General features: G+C 41.4%; 1 protein-coding gene across 4 annotated transcripts in view; it reads left to right on the top strand.

The window, feature by feature from the left end:
• The window catches only part of CNTNAP4 (contactin associated protein family member 4), a 264,304-nt gene that overhangs the window by 149,263 nt on the left and 102,887 nt on the right, over positions 1 to 12,154 (top strand). For all 4 annotated transcript variants that reach the window (XM_027620162.2, XM_027620161.2, XM_027620160.2 and 1 more), the window contains exon 4: positions 146 to 293. In XM_027620162.2, the coding sequence (XP_027475963.1) occupies positions 146 to 293 (148 nt within the window). The remainder of the gene's footprint in view (positions 1 to 145; positions 294 to 12,154) is intronic.

Genomic DNA, 12,154 nt, shown 5'->3' with positions numbered 1-12,154 from the left:
TAACTGGTAATATGATTTTCTTGAAGAAGGTAGCCATTTTTACAGTAAAAAAGCAAGTCAGACATTGTTCATTGATGTCCTAGGTCACAGGGTGAAACAGATATTCTCCACATGCATTGATTTCCTTCTTTCCCTTTTCTTTTAGGGCTTTTCAGGAAATGCAAATGCAGACAGTGTTGTGTACTATAGACTCCAGCCTTCTATCAAAGCCCGATTTCTGCGCTTCATTCCTTTAGAGTGGAACCCCAGGGGCAGAATTGGAATGCGGATCGAGGTGTTCGGATGTGCCTACAGTAAGTGTTTGTTTATCCAACACACTGACATAGATTTCAAAGGAGATGTTTTGAAAGCCAACCTGCATGCTGAAATTGACTTTACAGCTATGTAAAGAGATATAAAAACAGGAATGATTCTTGTGGAAAGCTTTTTTTGTGCCCATACATGGTAATATTGACTTTAGCATTTGGCTCTATATTTTAAATCAGAAATGGAAGCATTTTATAGATAGATCGATCCTTAAAGAGATAAATAGATACAGATACCTGTTTATAGACGTATGTGAATCCATTTACCCAAATCTACTATTATTAACTAGACCCTGACTTTTCAAATATTAGAGTTTTCCCCCCATGGACTATATTTGATGATGTTTCACTTAGGCACCCTGAATTTAATAAAAGATACAGTGTTCCATTTAGTGTAACCAGTCAAACGTCAGGACACGAAAGAATGTCTCTCCAGCCTAAAAATAATATGCCACATAACTCACTTATAAATGTGCTGTGCCTTCAGCATAAATTCATAGAAAAAGTAAAGACCTCTGCCAAAATATAAAATGTGTTTGAAATACTTTCACATAAAAAATGTGAGAGGCCACAGATTTCACTTAGTCTCCTCTTAATGAAGCATTTTATTATATCTTTTTGTGGGGCAGGGGCCTAAGAGTTATTGATAGCCTACCTCAAGCCACACCATCCTGTTAGATGCTCTTTTATTATAGGACAATGAGTTAGTTAATATGATCTACAATTATCAGATAAGCAGTCTGAGGTTTGGAGAGATTCCGTAATTTGCCCAGCATCTGACGCCTAGCACGCAGAAGAATCTAGAAAAGAGTCTGGGACTGTTCAGTTCCTCTATATCACTCTTCCTCTAGTGAACCTTTATTTTTTAGCCACGAAAGCTTTTTTTCACACATATTTTATCGCTTTCTGATGTAAGTCAAGTTAGGCTCTGGTTCACTTTATTTGCAGGAAGGGAAAGCATGTCATGCAGGGGGCAGGCAACTTGTTGACATTGTCTAAACTGTGTCAGACAGACAAACTGTGGTGTACAGACTGCAGGTCTCCTTGCACTGGTTGGTGATGTTCCCGGCACCGTCCACCCCCACCCTCCCGGCCCAACCACCAATAAAGGTAACTGACCAGCCTTTTGTTCCTGCCAGGGCCTACAGAATAGTGATCACAGTATGAATATCAAGAGTAATAATAATAAGAGCAATAATAGTAATATTAATAATGTTAATTTTTTTAAGATTTTATTTATTTGTCAGAGAGAGCGCAAGCACAAGCGGGGGGAGCGGCAGGCAGAGGGAGAAGCAGGCTACCCAATGAACAAGGAGCCTGATGTGGGACTCGATCCCAGGACCCTGGAATCATGACCTGATCCGAAGGCAGCCACTTAACTGACTGAACCACCCAGGCATCCCCCAATAGTATTAATTTTTTAATGCTAGAAATAGCAACGTTTTATTGAGTGCTTATTATATGTCTAGCATTATATTAAGAGTTTATAATTTTTTAAAAGTCTGGGTAAATATTATGCGATAACTACTCCATTCTCCGACTTTGCAAATGAGGCAGCTAAAAGCTCAGGGAGGAGGGCTTGCTCAAGCCGTACTGATGGGAAGTGACTGAGCTGGGTTCGCAGCCATGTCTGCCCGACTCCAGAACCCAAGTGTGGGCTCAGGCTCTGTCCAGCTGTTAAATCCCAGAGATGAGTCATGGGCAGCTTACTTCTCACTGTCTGCCCACTTACTCTCTTGGCCTCAACCGTTTAGCTTAGCTGCTCCTATTATGTGTTAGCTCCTCCTTTGCAATGATCCATTTGGATAAAATCATCCTTTAAAAAAATATCCCACCCCAAACTGCAATTCTGGAACACAGAACCTGGAAAGTCAGTCTTATTTGTCTTTGGATCATAGAGATTAGCAAAACCCATGCTACACAATGGATAATTAGCAAAACAGATCTCAAATGCTTCATATTTATAATTACATTCTCTACTTAGAACATCCACCTTGCAAAATATTTATTTGTCGCAGTATAAAAATAGCTAAGTTCTTGAGTGCTTACTCACTGTCAGGTATAGTTTTTATAGGCGTTCTTAATTAATCCTAAAAATCACCCATCTAATCGTGTCTTAGAAATATTAAGCAGTTTTCTCTGTCATACACAATACACATTCAGTCTAGGATGTAAAATCAACCTCAGTTGAACAAGACTATTGACCCTGTTTTTCCAAAACTAAAGCACCACTCTTGATGTCCCCATGGATGTGACTGCTGAGGAACAAGTTCCTTTGAGTTCTCTCTGCCATGCACTCCATGGTTACTCAAATCTTCCTCCACTTTCCTTGATCTGCAGCCCTATGGGACAGTTTTTTTCCTGCGACTTCAGTTGCTGTCTCTTGCACATTGTCCACGCATTTCGTCAGCCTCCTCTTCTCACTGACCGGCCGCTGAAGTAGCAGTACTGAGAGCCAACAAGATTTTAAATTCAAACATAAACACCCATTGGTAAAGGGTACGACAGGACTCTGTTGTATAATTTTGGATAAGAGAAAAACATATAAACAATGGAAAAGTATTGTCATAGAATAACCTCAAGATGGGTTGGGTGTGAGTGCCTTAAGGGCGGGCCTTTGATCAAATGGACTTTAATTCTTGGGTTACACTTCTATTCTCCACCTTTTCATAAGTATCAGCCTTGCAGAATATAAATTTACTAAAGCATGATTCTATGTAACTATCATTTATTAAATAGTTAATATGTATCAGATATTTTCTTTCTAGGCATTTTCTGATTTAGTCCTAAGAACACAGTGAAGTAGGGGCATGAATATTACCATTTTATGCAGGAGTCAGAGCAGAGGAACGAAATTGTCTGCTGAAAGAGCCCTGTGGCTTGCTCTGGGCTGCCTGGTACAGAAATAGGTGGGACCATCCGCTCGCCTTGTCCGCAGAAGGGAGAGCTGCAGGTGCTCTCAGCCCAAGAACACAGTGGCAAGATTTTGTCTGCAACTCCCCTGAGTAGCCCAGATCCGAGATCAGCCCGGATTTTCTTCAGATATATATACAAGGCCATTCAGCTACAACACCTATAAAAAGGAGAAGTGGTATTGGGGAGTGGTCAGGGTCTCTCTCCTGGGTCACGGTCACAGGATACCTGTCCATGCTGGCAGTTAAGTGAGCCTCTCGTGAAGGCCTGGAGGACTGTGTGCACCCGCCGGCCTGTGCGTCCACGTTGCCTGCACCAAGTTAATGTGACTCTTTTTTGGGCTTTGCCTGAGCCACTCACTCAAGGGTGGTGTATCCCAGGTTGCTTCAAGTCTCCTGACGTGGGGGAAAGTGAACCTTAGAGAAATGAAGAACTTTGTCCAGGATTACACAGACTGCCTGTGTTAGAGCTAAGATTTAAATTCGCATCCATTACTTTCTAAAGCCTGTGCTCTTGACAACTATATGAATCATGCATGCATTCACCTTTTAAGTATTTATTGACACTTGCTGAAAGAGAACTGTATGAAGTATTGGGTATAGGGATAAATTTTAAATAACGTATGTTTCTTAATAAATGGGAATTATTACTATATGTAATATTTTTTTGCATTCTAACCCTAGGTTTATTCAATACAGTCCTTTCATTCTACACAACAAAGCACAAATGCAACATTATCTAAAATGCTACAAAGTTATAGATTTTTATTTATTTATTTAACAGAGATAGAGAGAAAGCACAAGTAGGCAGAGTGGCAGACAGAGGGAGAGGGAGAAGCAGGCTCTCCGCCGAGCAGGGAGCCCGACGTGGGGCTCGATCCCAGGACCCTGGGATCATGACCTGAGCGGAAGGCAGCCACTTAACCGACTGAGCCACCCAGGCACCCCAATGCTACAAAGTTATAAAACTCAAAACAAAATTTATAGTACTTGTACAATAAAAGCCAAAAAAGCAATGTACATGTTATCAATGTAACCTGCAAGACCACCATGTATGACACCTATAGCAGGGGATCTGTGATGACCCTACAGAGCTGGCTCTCAACTTGCTTATTAATTTCACTGAGAGAAGGGAGATGTGGGGTGTGGGGGTGTGCACATAAGTACACGTAAAAACAGAACCATTTACAGCAACTAGCATGGGGTGTTTGATCCCAGAGGTCAGAAGAGGCAATGTCATAAAAATTATACACACTCAACATAAAATATTGTAGCATGAGTGTAGGATGTGAGGAATGAAGTGATTGATGAGTTGACATTAGTATAAGAACATTTATAGCAAGAGGTTTGAAACTAAAGTGCAGGTATTTTCACATGGACGCCTGGGAGGGTAGTCCAAATAGAAGAAGGAGCGTACCCTAGTGAAGCGCAGAGACAGAGACGGGACTGCCGGCAGGGTTGGTTTGTATTTGAGGGTGGTCGTTCAGGCTGAAAGTAAGGGCACACACACTGGAGGCAGGAGTTCGGTTAGGAGCCTTCTGATCTCACGTGTGCAGTGATAGTGGAGCCTCAAGCCAGGGGACCAGCAATCAGGAGAGGGATTCTCTTGACTCAAATCTGACTCAAATGTACTGAGGATGTTGAATTAAGAGAGCTTAGTGATTGCATGGGTGGGTCGCTGAGTTACCAGATTGGAACAAGCATCTGGAAAGTGGTGCCGTGCTGGGAGGCCAGTGGAAAATGAATGAGCTCTGAAAGGGCACGGGGGAGATCATTAATTCCTTTGTTGACTCCTTGAATCCAAGCCTGGGGAACACACAAGGCTAGAACTCTAAATGCTCTCAGTCGATGGTATATAATTGAAACCTATATGAATATTGTTGTTACTAAATCATGACTTTCCGCTTACTGCATTACTGTTAGGAATAAAACTATAAAGTGCTGTGTTTGGACAACTACTCGTAGCTTTGAAAAGGAGGGGTGCATTTCTATCATAATTAAAGTGGGTCCTTTATGCTGTTTTTGAGGTAGCCTGCATTTTTATGCCACCCCCCACCCCCCGTGCCTCCTGCATGCGTTCACTGAAGTTATAGGTGCAACTGCTCCTATGAATATTGCAGGGACCATGGCTATTGTGAGAGCCACACATAATTTTATTACCCTCTGTCTGGGTGAGTTAGGGCAGTAACTTGTTATGAAGGAACATCAAGTGAATGGAAAATCCATATCAAAGAGCATGTTCTACTTTTATGTCGGAAAACTTGGAAGTTGTTTCCTGAGTAATGAGAGAAGGAGAAGCTAAATTTTATGGGTTCAGAGAGAAAGTATAAATTTCAGATGTCTTGGTCATAGCAGCCGTGAACATGTTTATAGAGCTAGACAAGAGATGTGGGTAAGGAAATACCTTGCGGAAGAAGGAAAAAGAAGAGAAAATATTTGATGGTAAAGAAATACTACTCTACAAAATGTCCTGAAGGGAAGTAACCAGTGGTAAATGAAGGCAGAGAAAGGGAACAAGACTGAATGGCAGTGACTGTGTCTGAGGTGTCCTGAGGGTGTGGCCGTGAAGCCACAGGAGATCATGGTCTTTAATTGTGGATGAATCGCTGCGACAGTTGCCCTTGGTGTAAATGCCAAGTTCCTCTTCTCTTGTTCTTGTGTAAACATCCTCATTTTGCAGCCCGTGCCCTGCCTTTCCTCATCCTCAACAGAGTAAAAGCCTCCAGCTGTCCAGCCATCCTGAACCATTTCCATTTCTTCAACATGCCGTGATTTCATGATTTTTCTAGACCTGGGATCTTTGTGTAGCGCCTGGGGCAGTCAGCACACGTGCAGTCTTCCTCTACTGAGAGAAGTCTTGCACTTGTCACCTTTCCTCAGCAGAGAAACCACTGTCTCTGACAACTTCTCTGACACCTCACTTTTGGGTCAGAGGACACTTCCACCTGTTTCTGGAACAGCCGTTCCACTCCCGGTGGTCATACTAGGCGCACATGATACTGTATGGTAGTCAGATGTTCCTTCTTTGGTAAGAGCCTTCTGGATAGGTGAATGAACAGAGGGGGGCAGGGTCGGTGAGCCTCAGGAGGGCTTTTCCTGCCAACCTGGCAGCATGTGCAGCCTGTGGACGATCAGACGCAGAACACAGGGACAACTGAGAAGATCGGAAGAGAAGAGATCTATAGAAGCAGAGGAACTACATAGAATATAGAAACTATTGTGTTTATTTGCTTAAATCCGGACTGTTTAATAAGAGAAAATTATGGATTCTATTTAACAAATGGAAGCAAGTCAACAATTACAAAGCTCATGTCAACTGAAAAAAATAAAAATATACATTTTATAATGTAAAAACTATTGAAAACTGGAGCGACTTATATCAGTAGATTCCAGTTTGGAAAACATTATTAACAGGAAATGCAAGAAAGTAGCTTGAGACGTGCCAAGTGCTGACACTGAGAACTGAATCATTGTCTTCTGTCTCTTCTCACCACACATCCAGTTGGGGGGAGAAATGAAAAGCAGTAAACTTTTTGGATTTACTCTAAAGAATAGTTATAATTGAATTCAGTGCATATTTATGAAGCTGCTCCCACATGTTAACTGCTAAATACTTGGCCAAGGTGAATTCAATACAGTCCCTGCACTCAATAGCTGAGGAATCCTATTTTATGCCAAAGTTTAGAGAGAAGATAGATTCTGGTTGGCCTAAAATCAAGGAGGATAAATCCTAATTCTATGCAAAATTTATAGTCTTAAGATTTTAATCTTATGATAAGTGAGGTGGTAGTAAAATTAAAATAAGGTTAGCTATTATAATACCAGAAAAAAAGAAACTATGAAATATGCTGGGATTATGTCAAAAGAACTCAGAGCCAACTGAGCAGGTTCTCACTGACCAAAAATGGAAATATGATAGCGTCAGGAAGAATAGTAACTGCAGTATTGCAACATATTAAATATGTTTAAAAGAATGGGTTCATGACAGTACTAAAAAATGAAAATCTAATTGGTTACCTATGAGAGATATGAAGGAACCAACTCATTATTTTGAAAATTAATAAATGAAAGGAAACATCAAGAATTTATCTTACTTTTCCTGTGTGATCTGTACTTCAAGGTAACCAAATAGAAGATGAGGGAGAATTTCTCCTTAAAGGTATATTCCAGGTAATAAATAAAGAGGGAATAATGGAATTAGCATATTCCCACTTCGCAATCCTAATGATTGCGATGTCATTGATTTAAAAAGTTCCCAAAAAGATGATTTAAAAAGTTCCCAAAAAGATGACTTGCTTTTCAGCACCAGTCCTAGCAGGGTCGTTTTTACTGGGCTACCTTGCTGTAGTTGTCATCGCTGGATACAAAATACACATAAAAAAAAAAAACCCCTTCTGGGCTCTGAAGCTCAAGGCAAAAACAGGATGGAAATTGACAAGATTTGATTCTTGAAAGAAGGAAAGCAAACTCTGAGAGATTCACCTTTAACTGACTTTTTTCCTAAAAACACATCCTAGTTTGCAGACGTCATAATGCTCAAGCAGAAAGTACCCAGATTTTGCTGGGCTGAGGAGGCAGAGTTCAGAGCTCAAGGTTGCCAGAGTGGCTAAAAATTGAGCGTGGAATGCTGAAAAGGAGGGGGTGAGAGAGAGGGAGGGTCTCGTCTCAACTCCTGCATAGAAGTTCCCCCTCAGTCCTTGGCGATTCGGGAACCACACATGCCCAAGATGAGATACCAAGGAGCAGAGGCAAAAGCAGGATAGGAGAGGTCAGGTGCCAAAGACTTCAACATCTACCTAGTGCCTGGAGGAAGACCTTTGGAAAAAAATCCGTCCTGCCAATCTAGAGGGACTTGTTAAACATTTTAGGCTTTTAGCTGAAAAGCCAGAGGGCATTGCTTTAGGAGTAAAGACCAATCTGAGGACCGGTTGTTATGTCCTAGGGTGAAGGACAAAACCAAAATAGACCCGTCCCAACAAAACCTGGAACCACGCTTTCACGGGGTCAGGTGATCTGTGGACCTCTCCTGTCTCCTTCCTGCCACCTCCCCCCCACCCTCGCCAGTCTCCGTCCTCCCACCTGTCCTCACCTTCTCCCAGGCTCGTACCCTCCCTTCCCCATACCTCCTCCTTCCCTCCTGATCCTAGACATTTACGAAGGTGCACATCTACTCAGATTAAGTTTCATTTCCTCCACGATGTGGTCCCCAATCAACAGCCTAATTTAGATCTCCCTGTTCGAAACTGCCGTACAACCCTGCCCTTTTCCTTCATGCTCCGTTTAGAGTTTGTAAATACATCTGTCCATGTGAGATGAGTTGCTGGATGTCTTTCTTTTCCTTCAGTTTGGGGGAATCCATGAGGACAGAATGTGTTCACTGTTGCAACACCAGCTCCTACTGTAGGACTCGGCACAGTGAATGTTCAGTAACCATTTGCTGGGTGGACAAACTAAGAAAAACATCCAGTTAGCCGTGATAAGAACTGAAAGATGAATAAATGTATAAAAGCCACAGATGTATTACACTCCTGCAGTAGCATTTGATTAAAGAACTGTGAGATGACCATAGGAGATTTCGAATGTTATTATTAAAATGATAATAATAGCATACAAAATATGTAATAAATGAGGCTTTTTGATACTTGCATTTGAAACCCACAGCTTTTCGTGTGGTATGAGAAATTGGAATTTTTCTCCATGTATTCCAAATAAGGAAATTGAGACTCAGCATTTAAGTGACTTCTGTGGCATTCGTTACAAAAGTTACAAACAAATATTAGAAACAGAAATACAGCTTATGTCCTCCAATGACATACTCAAGTGTCCTTGATGTAGTAGATGTTACCCATTTCAAACCTATTGAAAAGGTTAATTTAGACTGGTATTTAAGTGGCAGTGATCTTGTTTGTCCCTATAACCTCACTGATCTTAATTCACTCTATTTAAAAACCATGATAGTAAAGTCACCTTTTCTCTGTGGTTAGATGCAGCACTTGATCCTGTACCTTGTTCCTTTTTATTGTATTAATTTTGGTTGTTTTAAACTTAAGAGTCCCTTAAATCATTCTGTGTTCCTTGATACTACTATGCAAAAATAGTACAACCCATTTCCTGTTGATTTCTCAAGTGCTTGCTCTCTCCTCGCCATCTCTTCAAAACGCAGTTCAGTAATGCAGATCTCAAGTGCCAATACATCATGCTGTTGCTTTCATATTTCACCATATAATGGTTTAACGGTGACGCAGTCTGATTTATGTTTCTTAGAAGTCAAAACTGGACCTCTGTTTGTTGAGAAATTCATAGGTAGTAATTTTCAAATAAAGAAGCGGTGCGCTCGGTACTGGAGACTGACTTATTGTTTAGCCCAGAAGAGTTTTGGTCCATTGTTCTTTCTCCATTTAGATTACTTTTTTTCTCTATTTATATTTTTGGTGTGCTTCCCACAGAATGAATAAAAGGCTCTTGTGTCTTTTTCAGGAACTCTTTCATGACCTTTCGTAAAGTCACTTTTCTACTGTTCAGGTATTTTCCAGCTCATGCATTTTCTATTCCAGTTTGTCTCTTTTACGTTTCTTAGCCAACTGACCTCATCAGTGATGTGATGATTCACATTTGCATTCACAGAACCAGTTTCTCCCCAAAACACCTTTCAGGGACAAGCCACTACCACCTCCACAATTTTCTGCAAGTATCACTTACAGTGTAGATAAACATGTTTGTTTTCCATGGTACAATTCAATATGCAATGAGGTTATTCATTTTCAGGGAAAAGCCTTCTTTAACCTTCTATGTCCTTCTTGTCAGATAATCGTCATGCTGTCATCTGCTCAGGGTCACTCAGGAAACTGTTTTCCTGGGTGTGGCTCTCAGAGCGCCTAACTTGGTGGTTATCAGGCAGACCCCAGGATGTTCAGTGCTTATGGAAACACCAAAAGATTCTCCTCAGTTGATTCTAACATGGCTGACCACGGAGCTCAGTTTAAGAAAGCATGCTGTTGTACGGGTTTTTCTTAGTCATCCACTTACGGAGAGGGGAGGGCATTGCTTTTTCAGATAGCAACCTCACATTTTGCAAAGTCTCAAACTTCTGGAGCAGGGGTAGGATGTGGGTGGGAAGGATACCAAGTCAAGTGGAAGATACTACAATGAGGAGTCTGTTTATGTGAAATATGCAGAGGTAGAAGGTCAGCTTGCTGCTCGCAGAGGTACATCTGCATTTTAGTTGACATCCTTCTCTGAGGCTGAGTGGATCAACTCCTCCTGCACCTGTGAGAAGTCATTCGGACCCAGCCCCCATGCAGAAAGCAAAGCTCCAAGCCCTGGCATGAAAAATCACATCTCGGGGATGTGCATCTTTCCCATTAGAATGAAAGCTCCTTTTCAGAGTCCATCATCTCTCATGGTTCAGAGGGGAGGGGGGTAGGGGGATGGGTTAGCCTGGTGATGGGCATTGAGGAGGGCACGTTCTGCATGGAGCACTGGGTGTTATGAACAAACAATGAATCATGGAACACTGCACCAAAAACTAATGATGTAATATATGGTGATTAACATAACAATAAAAAATTAAAAAAAAAAAAAGAATGAAAGCTCCTTGACAAAAAAATGTGCTTTGTATTTATGCATTGCCGTGTCTTCCACTGTCTTCCACCGTTCACAGGGAGCTCGCCATAAATATGTGTTTACAGAAAGGAGCACAGAATACACATTTCAGCAATGCCACTTCTGACACAACTCGCTGAAAGAAATTTGAATATTTTGCATTGGAAAGCTCTTCATTCCACGGGAGATTGTATTTCTGAATCATGCAAAGAAAGCAGTCTCTACCTCTTTCCTGGGGTCAGAGGGAGAATTGGTATGAAAGTAGGGCCTACAGGCTTTGTGAGTCTCTTCTTTCCTTGATGCCTGCTGTAAATGAGAAGATTTCAGATGGAGGTATTCAGTGAGGAGGATTCAGGTCACCAACAGTCTCCATGGTGAGTCAGCTCAGGCATTATCTGACAGAGAAAAAGCCACAGAACCCACAGATGGCTCAAAATCATTCTTGCTGCATAACCTGGCCATGACATTGATAATTGAGCACTTCTTATGCTCTTCAGAAATTCATTATTTTTTTAAGGAGTTTACTTTTTAAAATAAATACACCAAATGTATTTATTAAACTATTTTTGCTGTGTCTCTTTCCCTGCCCAATGTTCTAGCAGTAAATAATAGCATTAGCATTAGTAGTAGTTAATGTTTATTGAGTTGCAGTTATGTGGCAGCAATGCTTCCAAAAATTATGCAGATACACATTCCTACAACAATCCTGTGAAGAATATACTAATACTATTCCCGTGTTGCGGAGAGGAAATGGGCAAAGGGGTTAACTACCTTGTGTCATAGAGGGAGCAATGCCCTGTTACCTGTAACTATGTTACCTTATATGATCTAGGCACCTACAGGTGTGATTAGATTAAGGCTCTTGAGTTAATGAGAGTAGCCTGGATTATCCTGGTGGGCCCAGTGCAATCACAAGGGTCTTTGTAAGAGGGAGGTGAGAGGGTCAGTCTGAGAGAAGGAGAGCAGAAACAAGGTGGGGGAGTTGCAGATGCTATGACACTAGTCTTGTATGTGAAGAAGGGAGTCATGAACCACGGAATGTGGATGGTCTCTAGAAGCTAGGAAAGGGGAAGAAAGGGATTATCTTTCAGAGACTTCAGAAGGAAAGCAACTCCTGCCAGCACCTTGATTTTAGAATTCCAAAACTAGAAGATAATACATTTGTGTTGTTTCACGTGACCAAGTTTGTGGTCATTTGTTACATCAATGATAGGAAACTCATACACTTGCCCAAGGTGGAGTGAAGGTGCCAACCCACACAGACTAGTTGGCTTAACCCCTAGGCTACACTAAAATAAAAAACTATTAAGAATGGTTCCGAAGGGGCACCTGGGT

The sequence above is a fragment of the Zalophus californianus genome, chromosome 17 (genome assembly GCF_009762305.2).
Source record: "Zalophus californianus isolate mZalCal1 chromosome 17, mZalCal1.pri.v2, whole genome shotgun sequence".
Lineage (NCBI taxonomy): Eukaryota > Metazoa > Chordata > Mammalia > Carnivora > Otariidae > Zalophus > Zalophus californianus.
The sequence above is the reverse complement of the archived record's forward strand: the minus strand, read 5'-3'. Positions and strand labels throughout refer to the sequence as shown.